At 44.5% G+C, this 22682-nt stretch overlaps 2 protein-coding genes across 5 annotated transcripts in view; one reads left to right on the top strand and one right to left on the bottom strand.

Annotated features, from left to right (window-relative positions):
• Positions 1–22682, bottom strand: part of LOC147019866 (uncharacterized) — a 254067-nt gene that overhangs the window by 111891 nt on the left and 119494 nt on the right. For all 4 annotated transcript variants that reach the window (XM_085894649.1, XM_085894650.1, XM_085894648.1 and 1 more), the window contains one exon: positions 18346–20156. In XM_085894649.1, the coding sequence (XP_085750775.1) occupies positions 18771–20156 (1386 nt within the window). In that variant the 3' untranslated portion in view covers positions 18346–18770. The remainder of the gene's footprint in view (positions 1–18345; positions 20157–22682) is intronic.
• On the top strand, positions 10313–14886 carry LOC147019867 (uncharacterized). Its single transcript, XM_085894644.1, has 2 exons — positions 10313–11364; positions 14146–14886. The coding sequence occupies exons 1-2, from the start codon at positions 10699–10701 to the stop codon at positions 14302–14304; spliced, it is 825 nt and encodes a 274-aa protein (XP_085750770.1). The 5' UTR covers positions 10313–10698; the 3' UTR covers positions 14305–14886.

Genomic DNA, 22682 nt, shown 5'->3' with positions numbered 1-22682 from the left:
GGGCCTTTCGGCCTCACCACGATCGTGCCAATCGGCCCCCCACGTGGGATAGGGTTGTTCGCCAAATTCGACCTCCCTAAGTACCCACACGGAGGGTAGACCGGGCGATCGCACCTCGACGCAGGTCGACTCCGGACACGGGCCACTTAAGCGACCCGTTCCGTACTATCGGGATAACCGAGCGGTGTTAACGTCGGCCTCGACGGTTCCGATTAATTATCGGGCGTATTAAGCCCAATACCAACCCTTTACGTGAAGCAAGATGGAGATTCAATTAAAGAAAAGACGAAGCGAAACGGGAAAAACAGTTCAACATAATGCACATTTATTCCGCGGCACACGGAAAGCACACATATACAATTACAACAATTATGCACCAAAAGCAGATGTAACAAAAGAAACACAACAATGCAGATCTACTACCGACTACGTGAGCACACGGCAACACTTACACAGTTTTAGTTTACAGATGGCGCCGACAACACATATACTCAAAAGCAAAAGAAAAGGCCACCCTCAAAGACAAGGAGGCAGACGGGGCCTGTGGGCCGCGAGACCGGGTGGAGCCTACCCATGTTTTGTGATGAGCCGCAAATGTGGCGGCGGTGCCCCGACTCCGCGCTCCTTCGCGGGTTTCGTTGGCACTGCTTGGAGTGGGGTGGGAACGGGGCCCCCTTTCGCACTATCTCAGCGCGGGGGGGGGGGGAATTGTTGATGCTCTGGGGAAAGAGGATAGCTGGCTTGCTTGGGTCCCGCGACGAGCGACTCCGCTGCGACGTCGTCGCCGACCGCTGTCTTCCTTGCCTCGGACCCGAGGTATCCGGTCCCCTCCGCAATTCTCCTCAGCCGACTGCCTCCAACCCTTCTCCAACTCAAACTCCAACTCCTCTCCAACTCCAATACCGGTTTGCGAATTTCCTCAACCGTAACAATATATATATATATATATATATATATATATATATATATATATATATATATATATATATATATATATATATATATATATATATATATATATATATATATATATATATATATATATATATATATATATATACAGTAGACTAGGCGTAAGTCGGCAGCGTGTAACTCGTCACTTCGCCGAAGTCGGCAGCGTCAAAAAGTCCCGAAATTATCTCATGTTAAGTCCCTATGAATAATGGGTCATCCCTCTCTAAGTCTAATGTTAAATCTAATGTTAAATCGACTTACAGACTTTGAATAAAGTCTGTAAGTCATCATCTCTAAGTCGTCACTTCGTCTAAGTCGTCAGATGTTGTCCGTTCCCACGTCATGGAAACTCAAGTAAATTACCACTCCAAACTCGTCACACGGAACTGCTGCCTCGCGAGAATCCCGATTTCATGGAATCGTGATGCTCGCTCATTGGTTTACACCGCCAGTGATAGGCTATTTATAACTGCGTACACACGTTGATCGCACTGCAGGCAGGACAATGGCGACTAAGCGTAAGCTTACAACTAAAACCTACCAAGAAAATACGACATTATCCAGTTTTGCGAGGCAAACCCACTGATGAAGAAAACAGCCATAGCTGAGAAGTTGGACATCAAACGGCAGACAATGAACAATATCTTGAAGAATAAGGGCACGATGTTTGGACAAGTGGAGAAGATCGCGAGGCCGGTGGTAAGTGTGAAACGTGTGAAACGTGTGTCCTTTGAAGATGTCGATGACGCGCTCATCTTCTGGTTTCGGCAAATGTCGGCTCAGCCAAATATTCGGTTGGACGGTGAAATGTTGCTGCTGAAGGCACGTAAATTCGCTGCGGACCTTGGGCATGATGATGCCGAGACCTTGCCGATGCACTGGATAGACAGATTCAAAGTGAGGTGGGAATCGGCAAGGTCAAGAAGTGCGGCGAATCAGGCAGCGTGGATTCGGCAGTGGTGCACGACTGGAAGGATGGCAAATTGAAAGACATCTTGGAAAGGTATCAGCCTTGGGACGTGTACAATGCCGATGAGACTGGGCTTTTCTGGCAGATGCTGCCAGAAAAGTCTCTGGGGTTCATTGGTCAATCCCATCATGGTGATAAGCAGGTGAAGTTGTTGTCTTACAGTTGTTCATTAGGGCTTCAAGCAAGTGCTGAAGCCCTATTGAATTCGTTAGTATTATTAGGGCTTCAAGCATGGCTGAAGCCCTATTGAATTCGTTAGTATTATTATTATTAACGGCGTTTTTATGTTCTACTGACCGATTTTGTGGCGGATCTGGAGGGAAAACTGTCGGATGAAATTCAACGAAACTTAACAGGATTATTACTCACCACCTGAAGTTTATACTATGAAACATTTGATGACGTAGGTCACGTGGTATGGCGGCCATATTGGATTTTATCCAAAACCTAAAAACTTCTTCTCCAGAAGGGATAATCAGACAGCCTCAATCTTTTGCACACATTTGCTAAGTTGCTTGGGAATGTAAAGTTGTTAATTTGGTTGAAATCGTTATTTAATTTATATGATTTTAAATGATGCCGATTCGCCTAATTAAATATGCAAAATATGCAAATGAGAGTTGAAAAAATTTAATGACAGATTTAGATAGCACATAAACAGGGGACTCCCAATATATTTATACGATGTCTGTATTTGACCCCAATGAGCCCCCAGCGCCCCAAAGTTGAAAATGACCCATTTTTGAAATGTCATAAAATGAAAACAACGCTTGGAGTAAATTCAATGAAACTTATCAATTTAATTACTCTCCACCTGAAGTTTATACTTTAAAAATTTTGATGATGTAGGTCACGTGGTCTGGCGGCCATATTGGATTTTATCCAAAACCTAAAAACATCTTCTTCTCCAGAAGGGATAATCCGACAGCCTCAATCTTTTGCACACATTTGCTAACTTCGATGTTAATGTGAATTTGTTAATTTGGTCGAAATCGTTAAATAATTAATATGATTTTAAATGATGCCGATTCGCCTCATTAAATATGCAAAATATGCAAATGAGAGTTGAAAAAATTTAATGACAAATTTAGATAGCACATAAACAGGGGACTCCCAATATATTTATACTATGTCTGTATTTGACCCCAGTGAGCCCCAGCGCCCCCCAAAGTTGAAAATGACCCATTTTTTAAATGTCATAAAATAAAAACAACGCTTGGATGAAATTCAATGAAACTTATCCATTTAATAACTCTCCACCTGAAGATTATACTTTAAAAATTTTGATGACGTAGGTCACGTGGTATGGCGGCCATATTGGATTTTATCCAAAACCTAAAAACATCTTCTTCTCCAGAAGGGATAATCTGACAGCCTCAATCTTTTGCACACATTTGCTAACTTCGATGTTAATGTGAATTTTTTAATTTCGTCGAAATCGTTACATAATTAATATGATTTAAAATGATGCCGATTCGCCTCATTAAATATGCAAAATATGCAAATGAGAATTGAAAAAATTTTAATGACAAATTTAGATAGCACATAAACAGGGGACTCCCAATATATTTATACTATGTCTGTATTTGACCCCAGTGAGCCCCCAGAGCCCCCCAAAGTTGAAAATGACCAATTTTTGAAATGTCATAAAATGAAAACAACGCTTGGATGAAATTCAATGAAACTTATCCATTTAATAACTCTCCACCTGAAGTTTATACTTTGAAAATTTTGATGACGTAGGTCACGTGGTCTGGCGGCCATATTGGATTTTCTCCAAACCCTAAAAACATCTTCTTCTCCAGAAGGGGTAATACGACAGCCTCAAACTTTTGCACACATTTGCAAGGTTCCATTGGAATGTTAAGTTGTTAATTTCGTCAAAATCGTTGCATAATTTATATGATTAAAATGATGCCGATTTGCCTCATTAAATATGCCAAATATGCAAATGAGAGTTGAAAAAATTTAATGACAGATTCTGATAGGCCTTGAAGAGGGGACTCCAAATATGTTTACGCTATGTCTGTATTTTACCCCAGTGAGGCCCCAGAGCCCCCCAAAGTTGAAAATCACCCATTTTTGACATGTCGTAAAATGAAAACCAAAGAAGATAGACAAAAAGTAACCACAAATTCTGGAAGATATTTTCACGTTCTACAAGTTCGCCATTTACATTAATATGCAAATGTGGAGTTATTGGACTTTTTGGGGACTTGAAAATTTGTCCAGCCTCGATATGTCCAATGTGAAGTTTCTTTCTCTATCATGTATTGCTATGGGCTTTTCAATCCTTCATTGATATAACTTGAGGGACCCCGTAGCTGGGCCACATTGCAGACTTGAACTACTTTCTAACTCGGAAAACCCATATCATGTGACAGGGTGATGGTGTTGAAATTTGTTAAAATGGAGGCACGCCATGAAGCCCTGGATTACTGGTTTACCAGTTTTAATTAGGGCTTCAAGCATGGCTGAAGCCCTATTGAATTCGTTAGTATTATTATTATTAACGGCGTTTTTATGTTCTACTGACCGATTTTGTGGCGGATCTGGAGGGAAAACTGTCGGATGAAATTCAACGAAACTTAACAGGATTATTACTCACCACCTGAAGTTTATACTATGAAACATTTGATGACGTAGGTCACGTGCTCTGGCGGCCATATTGGATTTTATCCGAAACCTAAAAACATCTTCTTCTCCAGAAGGGATAATCAGACAGCCTCAATCTTTTGCACACATTTGCTAAGTAGCTTGGGAATGTAAAGTTGTTAATTTGGTTGAAATCGTTATTTAATTTATATGATTTTAAATGATGCCAATTCGCCTCATTAAATATGCAAAATATGCAAATGAGAGTTGAAAAAATTTAATGACAGATTTAGATAGTACATAAACAGGGGACTCCCAATATATTTATACAACGTCTGTTTTTGACACCAGTGAGCCCCCAGAGCCCCCCAAAGTTGAAAATGACCAATTTTTGAAATTTCATAAAATGAAAACAACGCTTGGATGAAATTCAATGAAACTTATCCATTTAATAACTCTCCACCTGCAGTTTATACTTTGAAAATTTTGATGACGTAGGTCACGTGGTATGGCGGCCATATTGGATTTTCTCCAAAACCGAAAAACATCTTCTTCTCCAGAAGGGGTAATACGACAGCCTCAAACTTTTGCACACATTTGCAAGGTTCTATTGTAATGTTAAGTTGTTAATTTCGTCAAAATCGTTGCATAATTTATATGATTAAAATGATGCCGATTCGCCTCATTAAATATGCCAAATATGCAAATGAGAGTTGAAAAAATTTAATGACAAATTTAGATAGTGTGGTGAATTGAGGTGAATTGAGGGACATGACGCGGGATCACATGTTGTGCGTCTCGCGTATAAGGGGAGGTCTCCGCGGCACGGGGTGATTGTCCCCGGGGCATTGCCATTTACATCGGCTGTTCACTTGATGCTCGTTGACTGAAGGTGCTCATTGACTGGTGAGAATGGAGATTATATCGAACTCCGTGCTTACGCGGATTTAGTCTGCGATGATTAACTGCACATGTATACGTTACTGCTTATGTACTCCTAGCTGAACCTGTATTCCCCGGTGTGCCCGCAGAAGCGGCTCCAATCAAATGGAATAAAGCCTAAACTCTGAAGGTTCTTCTCTCGCTCTCATTTCAATTTATTCCATTTGGTTTTCTCGGCTCTCTCAACCAACGATGGACAAGATCTACAAACCAGAGAGGTTCAACGCAGACCCAAACGCGACTGACGCAGAAATGAAATGGTTGCATTGGTTCTGTTCCTTCTCACACTATCTGACCATCATCGAGGAGGGAGCTGACAAATTTGCCGCTCTCGTGAATCATGTCTCGCCCAGCGTGTACAGGCTCTTCTCGGAGTGCGACACTTACGAAGCAGCAATCGACGTGCTGCAAGCGCTCTACGTGAAGCCCAAGAACGAGGTATATATACGACATCTTCTCAACACACGCAAGCAAGCAGCCGGGGAGACAATCGATCAGTTCCTGCAAGCTCTGAATCGGCTGGGAAAAGACGGCAGCTTCCGGGCCGTAAGCGCCGAGGAACACCGAAAGGAAGCCACACGGGAGGCATTCATCCAAGGACTCAGATCAGCCCACATACGGCAACGCTTACTAGAGAAAGCGCAACCCACTCTTGACAAGGTAGTCGATCAGGCACGAGCGATGGATACGGCTCAGCAGCAATCTGAGTCATTTGGGACACCGATGCTGCTAATGAACGCTGCTACGATGGGAACCCAAGGAACCCCACTGGCACAGACACAGCCAGACATAGGGGATGGAGAAACACCCGAGGAGCCGGATACCCAGGCCACGTCAAACTCCTCAGCAACTGCTCCGGTTGGTAAATGCTTCTTTTGTGGGTACAAAAGGCACCCTCGTCAAAAATGTCCCGCCAGAGATGCCACATGCATGAATTGCGACAAGAAAGGGCATTATGCCAGGGTATGTAAATCTACTCTAAGGAGAAATAAACCCACTTCTGCGGCTCTCTACTCGCAAAATAAATTAACTGCAGCCTCCCCTGTGTATCTATCCAAGGCTATCATCAACGTACGAATTAACGGGCATATGGCTGAGGCACTGATTGATACCGGTAGCTCTGAAAGTTTCGTCAACAGCTCGCTAGTGAAGGGCAGGAAATGGAAAATCCACCCGACAGACAATACGGTATGCATGGCCGCCACCTCACTACAATCCCTCGTACGAGGGTACTGCAATGTTGAATTGGACGTAAAAGGGTACACGCATCGGGATGTAAGGGTACTGGTGCTTCGTGATTTGTGCGCAGACGTAATTCTGGGTCATAATGTCCTCAAGCAGCACACGAGCGTCGAAATACCCTTTGGAGGAAGCAAGCCTCGTCTAATTTTAAATGCGTTGACCACCGCGGAGGTGACGTCCCCCTGCTGTTCGCTAACCTGTCGCCGGTCTGCAAACCGATAGCGATTAAATCGCGGCGATATACCACTGCTGACATGAATTTCATCACCTCAGAAATCAAGCGATTACTGGAAGAAGGAATTATAGAACCGAGCGATTCGCCATGGCGCGCACAGGTGTTAGTAACCAGCAGTCAGAACCATAAGAAACGAATGGTTGTCGATTATTCCCAAACGGTCAATCGCTTTACCCAACTCGATGCCTACCCCCTGCCGCGCATAGACGAGATGGTCGAACGCGTGGCCAATTATAAGGTATTCAGCACCATCGACTTGCGAAGCGCCTATCATCAAATTCCCATCCGAGAGGAAGACAAACCTTACACCGCATTCCAGGCAGGGAGGCGCCTCTACCAATTCAGGAGAATACCTTTCGGTGTCACGAATGGGGTAGCTTGCTTCCAACGGGTTATGGACGACATCATCTCAGATGAAAACCTCAAAGACACTTTTGTTTACGTGGACAATGTCACAGTGTGCGGTAGGGATCAGGGGGAACATGATAGGAATCTGGACAGATTCTTGAGCATTGCTAGAAAATATAATCTGACTCTCAACTACGAGAAATGCGTATTCTCGGCAAGGTCAATTGACCTTCTCGGCTACACAATAGCCGACGGCACAATTAAGCCTGATCCTGAACGATTGCGCCCATTTCGTGAGCTACCCCCACCTCAGGACCTGCAGGCAATGCGCCGGGTGATCGGCATGTTCGCTTACTATGCAAGATGGATTTCGCAATACTCCGAGAAAATACATCCCCTAGTGCATTGCAAAAACTTTCCACCAGATGCCGCTGTTGTAAGAGCTTTCCACAACCTCAAGGATGATATCAGTAAGTCCGTGGTTTTATCGATCGATAGCTCGGTGCCCTTTGTGGTGGAAACCGACGCTTCAGATCACGCCATAGCTGCTACACTTAATCAGTCTGGGCGGCCGGTCGCGTTCTTCTCGAGAACTCTCTCTAGAAGCGAGCAGAGACACTCAGCGATAGAGAAGGAAGCGTACGCCATCGTCGAAGCGCTGCGGAAATGGAGACATTATTTACTGGGAAACCACTTCACGCTCGTTACGGACCAACGATCCATGGCATTCATGTTTGATGGGAAAAATAACGGGAAAATTAAGAATGAAAAAATTATGAGATGGCGGATAGACCTAGCTTGCTACAGTTACGACATTGTTTACCGGCCCGGGAAGGAAAACCCTGCTGCAGATACCTTCTCTCGGGTCTACAGTTCGGCAACAATCAGTCAGGCTTTGCAAGACCTACACGTGTCTCTCTGCCACCCAGGGGTAACCAGAATGGCACATTTCGTGCGCAGACAAAATCTTCCCTATTCTGTTGAAGATATTAAACAAATGAATGCTTCATGCCCTGTTTGTGCTGAACTAAAACCCAGATTCTTTGGCGCGGCATCTGGCAGACTGATCAAGGCCACTTCCCCCTTCGAGAGACTAAACATCGACTTCAAAGGGCCCCTGCCGACCGAGACAGACAACAGATACATATTCACCATTGTTGATGAATATTCAAGGTTCCCTTTCGCATTTCCGTGCTCGGATATGACCTCGGGCACTGTCGTGAGATGTCTCTCTGACCTCTTCGCTATGTTTGGGAAACCTTCGTACATACATTCAGACAGAGGGCCGTGTTTCATGTCGGCCGGGCTAAAACAATTCCTACTAGAGCTCGGCATAGCAACTAGTCGAACGACGGGTTACAACCCACAGGGAAACGGGCAGGTGGAGCGGTATAATGGAGTTATTTGGAAAGCCGTAACTCTGGCGCTGAAATCGAGAGGACTGGGCCCCGAGCGGTGGGAGGTTACTCTTCCCGACGCTCTGAATTCCATACGCTCTTTGCTCTGCACGTCCACCAATGCAACTCCTCACGAACGAATGTTTACTCACCAGCGACGTTATGTTGACGGTCAAACGGTGCCCAACTGGCTGACCCATCCCGGAACAGTGTTCATGAAATGCCCGGTACGACAAAGCAAGTATGAACCCCTGGTGGTGGGCGTCGAACTCATCGATACTAATCCAGAGTATGCTCATATCAGGCTCCCGGATGGCAGGGAGACCACTGTGTCGGTTCGCCATCTGGCTCCCTCAGGTACTCCTCCCGCAGGTACACCACCTTCTGGCACTCCTCCTTCTGACATCCCCTCCCCAGGTGTTCCCCCCAGGAACTCCACCGGGCGACGGGGCTGCCGCGTTCCACCCGAGAGCGATCGAGGAGTCATCCCCGGCACAAGTCGAGGCTCACCAAGAGGATCGGGAGTCTCCCTCAAGTGAAACTGCCATTTACTCCCGGAGAGGTCGACGAATAAGGCCCCCTCGACGACTCAATCTGTAAAGGGGATTATCGGCATTCTCGCTGCTCATGCTCCTATATGCTCATTATATCATATATCGATGCTCATTTCCATGCTCCTACAACTCAAAATAATCACTGCTTGGCATGTATAGTTCTGTAGACCTATTAGTCCGCGTTGCTTGAAATGTATACTCCTATAGTGCTAAAGCAATCATGGTGTGTAAGATGGGCCCCTAGTTGCATTTTAAAGGTGGGGAGAATGTGGTGAATTGAGGTGAATTGAGGGACATGACGCGGGATCACATGTTGTGCGTCTCGCGTATAAGGGGAGGTCTCCGCGGCACGGGGTGATTGTCCCCGGGGCATTGCCATTTACATCGGCTGTTCACTTGATGCTCGTTGACTGAAGGTGCTCATTGACTGGTGAGAATGGAGATTATATCGAACTCCGTGCTTACGCGGATTTAGTCTGCGATGATTAACTGCACATGTATACGTTACTGCTTATGTACTCCTAGCTGAACCTGTATTCCCCGGTGTGCCCGCAGAAGCGGCTCCAATCAAATGGAATAAAGCCTAAACTCTGAAGGTTCTTCTCTCGCTCTCATTTCAGATAGCACATAAACAGGGGACTCCCAATATATTTATACTATGTCTGTATTTGACCCCAGTGAGCCCCCAGCGCCCCCCAAAGTTAAAAATGACCCATTTTTGAAATGTCATAAAATAAAAACAACGCTTGGATGAAATTCAATGAAACTTATGCATTTAATAACTCTCCACCTGAAGTTTATACTTTGAAAATTTTGATGACGTAGGTCACGTGCTATGGCGGCCATATTGGATTTTCTTCAAAACCTAAAAACATCTTCTTCTCCAGAAGGGGTAATACGACAGCCTCAAACTTTTGCACACATTTGCGAGGTTCCATTGGAATGTTAAGTTGTTAATTTCGTCGAAATCGTTACATAATTTATATGATTAAAATGATGCCGATTCGCCTCATTAAATATGCCAAATATGCAAATGAGAGTTGAAAAAATTTAATGCCAAATTTAGATAGTGTGGTGAATTGAGGTGAATTGAGGGACATGACGCGGGATCACATGTTGTGCGTCTCGCGTATAAGGGGAGGTCTCCGCGGCACGGGGTGATTGTCCCCGGGGCATTGCCATTTACATCGGCTGTTCACTTGATGCTCGTTGACTGAAGGTGCTCATTGACTGGTGAGAATGGAGATTATATCGAACTCCGTGCTTACGCGGATTTAGTCTGCGATGATTAACTGCACATGTATACGTTACTGCTTATGTACTCCTAGCTGAACCTGTATTCCCCGGTGTGCCCGCAGAAGCGGCTCCAATCAAATGGAATAAAGCCTAAACTCTGAAGGTTCTTCTCTCGCTCTCATTTCAATTTATTCCATTTGGTTTTCTCGGCTCTCTCAACCAACGATGGACAAGATCTACAAACCAGAGAGGTTCAACGCAGACCCAAACGCGACTGACGCAGAAATGAAATGGTTGCATTGGTTCTGTTCCTTCTCACACTATCTGACCATCATCGAGGAGGGAGCTGACAAATTTGCCGCTCTCGTGAATCATGTCTCGCCCAGCGTGTACAGGCTCTTCTCGGAGTGCGACACTTACGAAGCAGCAATCGACGTGCTGCAAGCGCTCTACGTGAAGCCCAAGAACGAGGTATATATACGACATCTTCTCAACACACGCAAGCAAGCAGCCGGGGAGACAATCGATCAGTTCCTGCAAGCTCTGAATCGGCTGGGAAAAGACGGCAGCTTCCGGGCCGTAAGCGCCGAGGAACACCGAAAGGAAGCCACACGGGAGGCATTCATCCAAGGACTCAGATCAGCCCACATACGGCAACGCTTACTAGAGAAAGCGCAACCCACTCTTGACAAGGTAGTCGATCAGGCACGAGCGATGGATACGGCTCAGCAGCAATCTGAGTCATTTGGGACACCGATGCTGCTAATGAACGCTGCTACGATGGGAACCCAAGGAACCCCACTGGCACAGACACAGCCAGACATAGGGGATGGAGAAACACCCGAGGAGCCGGATACCCAGGCCACGTCAAACTCCTCAGCAACTGCTCCGGTTGGTAAATGCTTCTTTTGTGGGTACAAAAGGCACCCTCGTCAAAAATGTCCCGCCAGAGATGCCACATGCATGAATTGCGACAAGAAAGGGCATTATGCCAGGGTATGTAAATCTACTCTAAGGAGAAATAAACCCACTTCTGCGGCTCTCTACTCGCAAAATAAATTAACTGCAGCCTCCCCGGGGAATCTATCCAAGGCTATCATCAACGTACGAATTAACGGGCATATGGCTGAGGCACTGATTGATACCGGTAGCTCTGAAAGTTTCGTCAACAGCTCGCTAGTGAAGGGCAGGAAATGGAAAATCCACCCGACAGACAATACGGTATGCATGGCCGCCACCTCACTACAATCCCTCGTACGAGGGTACTGCAATGTTGAATTGGACGTAAAAGGGTACACGCATCGGGATGTAAGGGTACTGGTGCTTCGTGATTTGTGCGCAGACGTAATTCTGGGTCATAATGTCCTCAAGCAGCACACGAGCGTCGAAATACCCTTTGGAGGAAGCAAGCCTCGTCTAATTTTAAATGCGTTGACCACCGCGGAGGTGACGTCCCCCAGCTGTTCGCTAACTTGTCGCCGGTCTGCAAACCGATAGCGATTAAATCGCGGCGATATACCACTGCTGACATGAATTTCATCACCTCAGAAATCAAGCGATTACTGGAAGAAGGAATTATAGAACCGAGCGATTCGCCATGGCGCGCACAGGTGTTAGTAACCAGCAGTCAGAACCATAAGAAACGAATGGTTGTCGATTATTCCCAAACGGTCAATCGCTTTACCCAACTCGATGCCTACCCCCTGCCGCGCATAGACGAGATGGTCGAACGCGTGGCCAATTATAAGGTATTCAGCACCATCGACTTGCGAAGCGCCTATCATCAAATTCCCATCCGAGAGGAAGACAAACCTTACACCGCATTCCAGGCAGGGAGGCGCCTCTACCAATTCAGGAGAATACCTTTCGGTGTCACGAATGGGGTAGCTTGCTTCCAACGGGTTATGGACGACATCATCTCAGATGAAAACCTCAAAGACACTTTTGTTTACGTGGACAATGTCACAGTGTGCGGTAGGGATCAGGGGGAACATGATAGGAATCTGGACAGATTCTTGAGCATTGCTAGAAAATATAATCTGACTCTCAACTACGAGAAATGCGTATTCTCGGCAAGGTCAATTGACCTTCTCGGCTACACAATAGCCGACGGCACAATTAAGCCTGATCCTGAACGATTGCGCCCATTTCGTGAGCTACCCCCACCTCAGGACCTGCAGGCAATGCGCCGGGTGATCGGCATGTTCGCTTACTATGCAAGATGGATTTCGCAATACTCCGAGAAAATACATCCCCTAGTGCATTGCAAAAACTTTCCACCAGATGCCGCTGTTGTAAGAGCTTTCCACAACCTCAAGGATGATATCAGTAAGTCCGTGGTTTTATCGATCGATAGCTCGGTGCCCTTTGTGGTGGAAACCGACGCTTCAGATCACGCCATAGCTGCTACACTTAATCAGTCTGGGCGGCCGGTCGCGTTCTTCTCGAGAACTCTCTCTAGAAGCGAGCAGAGACACTCAGCGATAGAGAAGGAAGCGTACGCCATCGTCGAAGCGCTGCGGAAATGGAGACATTATTTACTGGGAAACCACTTCACGCTCGTTACGGACCAACGATCCATGGAATTCATGTTTGATGGGAAAAATAACGGGAAAATTAAGAATGAAAAAATTATGAGATGGCGGATAGACCTAGCTTGCTACAGTTACGACATTGTTTACCGGCCCGGGAAGGAAAACCCTGCTGCAGATACCTTCTCTCGGGTCTACAGTTCGGCAACAATCAGTCAGGCTTTGCAAGACCTACACGTGTCTCTCTGCCACCCAGGGGTAACCAGAATGGCACATTTCGTGCGCAGACAAAATCTTCCCTATTCTGTTGAAGATATTAAACAAATGAATGCTTCATGCCCTGTTTGTGCTGAACTAAAACCCAGATTCTTTGGCGCGGCATCTGGCAGACTGATCAAGGCCACTTCCCCCTTCGAGAGACTAAACATCGACTTCAAAGGGCCCCTGCCGACCGAGACAGACAACAGATACATATTCACCATTGTTGATGAATATTCAAGGTTCCCTTTCGCATTTCCGTGCTCGGATATGACCTCGGGCACTGTCGTGAGATGTCTCTCTGACCTCTTCGCTATGTTTGGGAAACCTTCGTACATACATTCAGACAGAGGGCCGTGTTTCATGTCGGCCGGGCTAAAACAATTCCTACTAGAGCTCGGCATAGCAACTAGTCGAACGACGGGTTACAACCCACAGGGAAACGGGCAGGTGGAGCGGTATAATGGAGTTATTTGGAAAGCCGTAACTCTGGCGCTGAAATCGAGAGGACTGGGCCCCGAGCGGTGGGAGGTTACTCTTCCCGACGCTCTGAATTCCATACGCTCTTTGCTCTGCACGTCCACCAATGCAACTCCTCACGAACGAATGTTTACTCACCAGCGACGTTATGTTGACGGTCAAACGGTGCCCAACTGGCTGACCCATCCCGGAACAGTGTTCATGAAATGCCCGGTACGACAAAGCAAGTATGAACCCCTGGTGGAGGGGGTCGAACTCATCGATACTAATCCAGAGTATGCTCATATCAGGCTCCCGGATGGCAGGGAGACCACTGTGTCGGTTCGCCATCTGGCTCCCTCAGGTACTCCTCCCGCAGGTACACCACCTTCTGGCACTCCTCCTTCTGACATCCCCTCCCCAGGTGTTCCCCCCCCAGGAACTCCACCGGGCGACGGGGCTGCCGCGTTCCACCCGAGAGCGATCGAGGAGTCATCCCCGGCACAAGTCGAGGCTCACCAAGAGGATCGGGAGTCTCCCTCAAGTGAAACTGCCATTTACTCCCGGAGAGGTCGACGAATAAGGCCCCTCGACGACTCAATCTGTAAAGGGGATTATCGGCATTCTCGCTGCTCATGCTCCTATATGCTCATTATATCATATATCGATGCTCATTTCCATGCTCCTACAACTCAAAATAATCACTGCTTGGCATGTATAGTTCTGTAGACCTATTAGTCCGCGTTGCTTGAAATGTATACTCCTATAGTGCTAAAGCAATCATGGTGTGTAAGATGGGCCCCTAGTTGCATTTTAAAGGTGGGGAGAATGTGGTGAATTGAGGTGAATTGAGGGACATGACGCGGGATCACATGTTGTGCGTCTCGCGTATAAGGGGAGGTCTCCGCGGCACGGGGTGATTGTCCCCGGGGCATTGCCATTTACATCGGCTGTTCACTTGATGCTCGTTGACTGAAGGTGCTCATTGACTGGTGAGAATGGAGATTATATCGAACTCCGTGCTTACGCGGATTTAGTCTGCGATGATTAACTGCACATGTATACGTTACTGCTTATGTACTCCTAGCTGAACCTGTATTCCCCGGTGTGCCCGCAGAAGCGGCTCCAATCAAATGGAATAAAGCCTAAACTCTGAAGGTTCTTCTCTCGCTCTCATTTCAGATAGCACATAAACAGGGGACTCCCAATATATTTATACTATGTCTGTATTTGACCCCAGTGAGCCCCCAGCGCCCCCCAAAGTTAAAAATGACCCATTTTTGAAATGTCATAAAATAAAAACAACGCTTGGATGAAATTCAATGAAACTTATGCATTTAATAACTCTCCACCTGAAGTTTATACTTTGAAAATTTTGATGACGTAGGTCACGTGCTATGGCGGCCATATTGGATTTTCTTCAAAACCTAAAAACATCTTCTTCTCCAGAAGGGGTAATACGACAGCCTCAAACTTTTGCACACATTTGCGAGGTTCCATTGGAATGTTAAGTTGTTAATTTCGTCGAAATCGTTACATAATTTATATGATTAAAATGATGCCGATTCGCCTCATTAAATATGCCAAATATGCAAATGAGAGTTGAAAAAATTTAATGACAGATTCTGATAGGCCTTGAAGAGCGGACTCCAAATATGTTTACGCTATGTCTGTATTTTACCCCAGTGAGGCCCCAGAGCCCCCCAAAGTTGAAAATCACCCATTTTTGACATGTCGTAAAATGAAAACCAAAGAAGATAGACAAAAAGTGACCACAAATTCTGGAAGATATTTTCACGTTCTACAAGTTCGCCATTTACATTAATATGCAAATGTGGAGTTATTGGACTTTTTTGGGGACTTGAAAATTTGTCCAGCCTCGATATGTCCAATGTGAAGTTTCTTTCTCTATCATGCATTGCTATGGGCTTTTCAATCCTTCATTGATATAACTTGAGGGACCCCGTAGCTGGACCACATTGCAGACTTGAACTAACTTTCTAACTCGGAAAACCCACATCATGTGACAGGGTGATGGTGTTGAAATTTGTTAAAATGGAGGCACGCCTTGAAGCCTGGGATTACTGGTTTACCAGTTTTAATTAGGGCTTCAAGCAAGTGCTGAAGCCCTATTGAATTCGTTAGTATTATTAGGGCTTCAAGCATGGCTGAAGCTCTATTGAATTCGTTAGTATTATTATTATTAACGGCGTTTTTATGTTCTACTGACCGATTTTGTGGCGGATCTGGAGGGAAAACTGTCGGATGAAATTCAACGAAACTTAACAGGATTATTACTCACCACCTGAAGTTTATACTATGAAACATTTGATGACGTAGGTCACGTGGTATGGCGGCCATATTGGATTTTATCCAAAACCTAAAAACATCTTCTCCAGAAGGGATAATCTGACAGCCTCAATCTTTTGCACACATTTGCTAACTTCGATGTTAATGTGAAATTTTTAATTTCGTCGAAATCGTTACATAATTAATATAATATTAAATTATGCCGATTCGCCTCATTAAATATGCAAAATATGCAAATGAGAGTTGAAAAAATTTAATGACAGATTTAGATAGTACATAAACAGGGGACTCCCAATATATTTATACGATGTCTGTATTTGACCCCAGTGAGCCCCCAGCGCCCCCCAAAGTTGAAAATGACCCATTTTTGAAATGTCATAAAATGAAAACAACGCTTGGATGAAATTCAATGAAACTTATCAATTTAATTATTCTCCACCTGAAGTTTATACTTTAAAAATTTTGATGACGTAGGTCACGTGGTCTGGCGGCCATATTGGATTTTATCCAAAACCTAAAAACATCTTCTTCTCCAGAAGGGATAATCTGACAGCCTCAATCTTTTGCACACATTTGCTAACTTCGATGTTAATGTGAATTTGTTAATTTCGTCGAAATCGTTACATAATTAATATGATTTAAAATGATGCCGATTCGCCTCATTAAATATGCAAAATATGCAAATGAGAGTTGAAAAAATTTAATGACAAATTTAGATAGCACATAAACAGGGGACTCCCAATATATTTATACTATGTCTGTATTTGACACCAGTGAGCCCCCAGAGCCCCCAAAGTTGAAAATGACCAATTTTTGAAATGTCATAAAATGAAAACAACGCTTGGATGAAATTCAATGAAACTTATCCATTGAATAACTCTCCACCTGAAGTTTATACTTTGAAAATTTTGATGACGTAGGTCACGTGGTCTGGCGGCCATATTGGATTTTCTCCAAACCCTAAAAACATCTTCTTCTCCAGAAGAGGTAATACGACAGCCTCAAACTTTTGCACACATTTGCAAAGTTCCATTGCAATGTTAAGTTGTTAATTTCATCGAAATTGTTACATTATTTATATGATTAAAATGATGCCGATTCGCCTCATTAAATATGCCAAATATGCAAATGAGAGTTGAAAAAATTTAATGACAGATTCTGATAGGCCTTGAAGAGGGGATTCCAAATATGTTTACGCTATGTCTGTATTTTACCCCAGTGAGGCCTCAGAGCCCCCCAAAGTTTAAAATCACACATTTTTGACATGTCGTAAAATGAAAACCAAAGAAGATAGACAAAAAGTGACCACACATTCTGGAAGATATTTTAACGTTCTACAAGTTCGCCATTTACATTAATATGCAAATGTGGAGTTATTGGACTTTTTTGGGGACTTGAAAATTTGTCCAGCCTCGATATGTCCAATGTGAAGTTTTTTTCTCTATCATGTATTGCTATGGGCTTTTCAATCCTTCATTGATATAACATGAGGGACCCCGTAGCTGGGCCACATTGCAGACTTGAACTACTTTCTAACTCGGAAAACCCATATCATGTGACAGGGTGATGGTGTTGAAATTTGTTAAAATGGAGGCACGCCTTGAAGCCCGGGATTACTGGTTTACCAGTTTTAATTATCTTTTCTTTTGATAAACTGATTCATGAATTCCATCTTTGCTTGATCACTTTCCAACTCACCAATGAACCCCCACCTATGCCCCGAGGATTGTGTTTTCCTTTTGGTACAATAGCCGGCTCTCACACATACGTGTCCAGGCCACGCACGACTTCATCCTTCACCCCACAGTCATCATGAATGTTCGCATACGCGTAAGTCGTCACATTTCTAAGTCGTCACATTTCTAAGTCGTCACTTTTTTCTCGGTCCCAATGGTGACGACTTACGTCTAGTCTACTGTATATATATATATATATATATATATATATATATATATATATATATATATATATATATATATATATATATATATATATATATATATATATATATATATATATATATATATATATATATATATATATATATATATATATATCATGTTCAAAACATCCTCTTATTTCTAGCTTATTTGCAAACCCTTTGTTTTCAGGAATTTCAGGACCACACTTTATGTGATCAGTAACATCTTCAGACAGTTCACCTCAAATAACTTGTAAACTATGTCATTGCAATCACTTTTTAAACCCTCTTCATGTAACAGTTCAAGCATTATGGAGCGACGTCGGCATGAATTGGACATAAAAGAAGCAATCAGTTGTGGTACGTTGAAAACGTGAAAATAGCTCTCCTTACCAGTAACTAACGAGTGTGCCAGCATTTTCCAAGGCTCTTCCTCCACCATTGAAAGCAGACAGGTCAACCAAAAGCTGTTGAGTTGTATCATTTGACATTTGGTTGTCAACATAGATGTGACGTGCAGATTCGTCTGTCCATTTTTTTCTGAGGAAACAGACTGAAGCCAGGTTGACCGAGCTATGCAGATCTGGATATCAGTGGGGTAAAAATCGTAAACTGTTCAGCCTGGTGAGGGATGCGCTCTCCCAAGTATTGTTCTCGTTTAACATTGTGAATTAAACCGTGTGGTGTTTAACAACCATGGCATCATGTGTTGTGGATATTCTGTGGGGTAATTTGTTGCTTGGAGTGGATGTTGTCTCTCAAGTGAACATAAGCCTTTGAAGATTCCATGGCCGTAAGTGTTGCTTGTTTGGGGGACGCTACATATTCTTGGAGTATTCTGTGGTCTCAGAGTGTTTTGTGGTTCTTGCACGATGTTTTTTGGCCTGGGAAACGACTGCAGCCCGAGACATTTTTGCAGTCTGGGAAATTATTTTGCACTTTTGAGCAGGATCTCTAACCCTTGCGTGTTTTGAGGCTGTGTGGTGTTTTTCATCACTGCCTTGGTCATTGGTTCTGGAATAATCTGTTTCCTTGGAATAGCCGTTTGCAAAATGTGCTTCAGCCTTCAAGGATTGCTTTGCCTCACGTGGTGTTGTTTTCTGGGGGGGATGCATTTCTATGAAACTTTCTGTAGTCTCAGAGTGCTTTAAATTCCCCATAGATTGTTTCATCTGGAGCGGAACTGGAGCTTGAGAGTGGTCCCTGTTCTGAGAGCACTCTGAATCCCTGTGGCGTTGTGTCTCTCTGAAGCCTTTTGTGGTTTCAAAGTATTTTCTAATTTTTGAGCGTTTTTTTGGCTGGAGAAGAACTGGAGCCAGAATCTCTTCTGTGGTCAGGGCATTGCTACTGTGATACACAGGTTCTGTACCTGTGAAGTGTTTGGAGACCACAGCGTGTTTTGTGGCCTTGGTATGTCCTGGAGCTCTTGATTTTTCTTTTTCTGCACCATTTTTGGATTTTCGAGAACTTAATTTGGCCTCAGAAGATTTCATGGCCTCAGGATGTGTTGTCGACTGGGGGTGTTGTATCACCGAGAGCTGTGTGACCTGTGATGAATGTTTTTCTTTCACAGGGGATTGTGCAGTCAGGTCCATGCATTTTGGGTCTCTTAAATAATCTGTGTCTTCAAAGCATTTTTTCGTCCAGTGGTGTTTTCTGAGATCAGACCATTTCGTGGTTTTTGAGACTTCCAAATTTTGTGGTTGCACAGCTCGAGAAGGATATGTAGTGTTGCTGAACTTTTCCTCTCTCTGTTGCATCAAAGGTTGAGGTTTTGTGAGCTGACTGTTTGGACCCATACACAGTCCAGAAATGCAACTGCTTCTTGGGCCTTCATTAAAGCACAGAGTCTTGTTGCTTTTCTTTTTGAGGTACACAGCATTCCACGACCCCTCTGTTCTCCTTTTTTGCTGACGTTCCTCAAGTTTATCAAAGGCCTTTATCAAGCGTTCCACTGCATGTGGGTGGTGCAGCTGTGGAAGCTTCTGCTCTACGGATGGTGAGTCCTCCAAGCAACTCTCAGTTTTCTCGCTTTTTCTCAGTGTAATAACCTCATCCCCGTAATGGATTTCGGTAGTTGAGGAGCAAGAGCTCGGCAGTTGTGGAGAGTTGGAAGATTCTGACTGAGTTATTTCCTGCACTGCACTGCCAATCGATTCATCTTCCGAAGTCACTGTGTTGTTCCAACGAGGCTCGGTCTGCTCCTGTGGAGAAAACAAAAAGTAGATGTTTAATAAAAAACAAAAACTCAGTGTTGAATCATTAATTTTCTTACATTGTTCTTTTCATTGAAAATTAAAATGTGAAACCCGTTTTAGAAGAAAGAGGTTATGGAAAGACAAAAAAAAACAAGTGTAAAAAAATGTAATTTAATACAGATTAAAACCATAACTAATGAAGATTTCAAATCTTAGAATTCCACCAGTTGCACAGAGGAGCATACGGGATGTGAAGTGACATCAATCATCAAAAGTTTTCTGCTTTGTGCAAGGATGTCAGAGAATTGGTCAGAAGTATGGAAGCAAGAACTAATTTATTCTTGGATTTTTGGTCATGAGTAATAATTTTAAATCTACAACATGGGCGTACTGGGAGCCAATGAAGTGTCTTGATTATTGGAGTGACATGATAAATCTTGCCAATTTGAACAAGGAGCTTCATTACTTCCATACTGAGCACAAGTTTTAAGGAATTGACAATACGAGCATAAGGAAATTAGCCTACAGTGAGTAACAGTAATCCAAGCATAACATTTTCAGAGCATGAACCAAAGTTTCCAGTCAACTGTCTCACCGACTGATTTTACGCATGAGTAGATTTTGGCAATCAAGTGCAGATTTACATAAAGAGCTTTTGGTATGCAGAGCAAAAAGGGGAAGTGCTTGCTCCGGAAGGGCACTGAGTATTCAAATAGCATCAGCAGAAAGCAACATTTTGGCGATCCCTTCACTATAATGGGATTTCCTTTGACCATGCTGACCCAAATACACCTGATATTGGAAGCTAAGTAGGCTTGAGCCCATTTAGTAACTGGATCGGAGACCGTCTTGGCATTCGTGGATAGCACTATTTTGATCGGCGTCATGGAGGTGAGCGCATTGTCCTGAGGCCGGAGTACAGGTGTGAACATGATTGGAGAAGGTGGACTGAGTAGATATCACAACGGGGGCTCCCGAGTGCAGAAAAAGTCTTGCTCATCATGGTTTAGGCTCATGGAAGAGCTAGGACACAGAACAGACTAGGACACAACATAACAAAGGGAACAGCAGGAGGGGAAACGTCAATAGCAGGGCAGTGGGAGAAGGTAGATAGAGAGGGACAAATGAGGGATGCAGGCAACAAAGAGGGTTATGAGAAAATGCAAGGGGTGGGTGGACAAAATTTTTAGAAGGGTGGGGTTGGTTTAATGGGTCTAAAAAGCTCATGGCTTTGGACGGGGGATGACCTGAGATGGTACTTCACTGCAATCTTCAAGACCGGGAGAAAAGTATGAGATTGAAGAGTGTGAAGGTGGTTTCACAGGTGGATAAAGAGAAATAAATGAGTGGAGGAGAGCATTGGTTTGGATTCAGGCAGTTTCACTTGAAGGGGGTTGCAGGTGGACCGTATGTGTCCTGCTGATACTTGGGGGACGAGACCAAGGTGACAGAGCACGGAGAGGGCAAAGGGTGCAAGACCAGAAATGAGGTGGAAGTCAGAGAGACCACTGACCTGTCGGCGATTGTGACATGATTAGCCCAGAGACTGTCATTGCAAGAGATTCCAATGATCTTGAAAGCTTTGGTTTCCACGGCATCAAGCTGAGCAAGACGAAAGGTAGGGGAGCCAGCCAAAAGGGAGAACAGCACTCCATAGCAGGGGAGCCAGCCCAGAGGGAGAACAGCACTCCATAAAGCTGCTGATGAAAGCCTTGTAGGTGGATTGGAGCTCAGGTGTGCCAAGGAAGGACCTTGCATGATGGAGGATGCCCAGGCAGTGTCTGTCTTTGGATGGCAACTTTGAAATGTGGCTTGCCCAAAAAAGATCGTGGCTGAGAGTGAGACCCAAGAGTTTGAGTGACAACCTCTTTGAGATGGTTGTTGAGAAAGTAGATGGGAGGGTTTGCCGAATGGTCGTTTCGGACACATGAGTGTATGGGATTTTTTTTCAGGGTGGAAAGACATGTTCCGGTGTCTTATCAGTTTGTGATTTTTGTCAAGATCTGAGGAGAGGGAAGAGCCTCCAATGACTTTGAAAGTAGAGTTGTCCCTCAAGTGTATATGAGCCAGGTAGTGCGCTGCCTGTCTGTCAGAAGGATGAGGGATGTCATGGTGGAGAGTGGAGGATAAAAAGGATTTTCCAGAGTCAGTGAGATCATTATGAATATAAGGAATTGGATGGGGCCTGGAAAACTGCCTTGGGGTACTATAGCCTTGACAGGGAGAGTAGAAGAAAGGGTTATGTTGAGAGCCACACATAGGCTCCAAGAGTGGAGGAAGTCAGTCACCCAATAGTGGAGTTGGCCTTGGATTCCATTGGCAGAGAGTTTGGAGAGAAAGTCAGGCTGCAAAACTGTATTGAAAGCTGGAGATAGGCCCAGAGAGATGGCCCTGATCTCATGACTGATATTGAGGACCTCCATCCATTGTTGGGAGAGTCGAAGCAGCATGTTCAAGGTAAAGTGACCAGGTCTGAATCCGAATTGATGTTTGGAGATGAGGCTGTTGGAGAAATGGAATATTTGATGTCAA

Source organism: Eptatretus burgeri, chromosome 9, assembly GCF_056783735.1.
Source record: "Eptatretus burgeri isolate ZD-2024b chromosome 9, Ebu_testis_v1, whole genome shotgun sequence".
Classification (NCBI taxonomy): domain Eukaryota; kingdom Metazoa; phylum Chordata; class Myxini; order Myxiniformes; family Myxinidae; genus Eptatretus; species Eptatretus burgeri.
Note: the sequence above shows the minus strand (reverse complement) of the source record. Positions and strands in the feature narration are given on the sequence as shown.

Excerpts from the sequence above, each read along its gene's own strand:
- LOC147019867 (XM_085894644.1), top strand. The coding sequence starts at position 10,699 with ATGGACAAGATCTACAAACCAGAGAGGTTCAACGCAGACCCAAACGCG. Across the intron at positions 11,365-14,145 it reads ACTCCTCAGCAACTGCTCCG|GTGTTCCCCCCCCAGGAACT; the intron begins GTTGGTAAATGC and ends TCCCCTCCCCAG.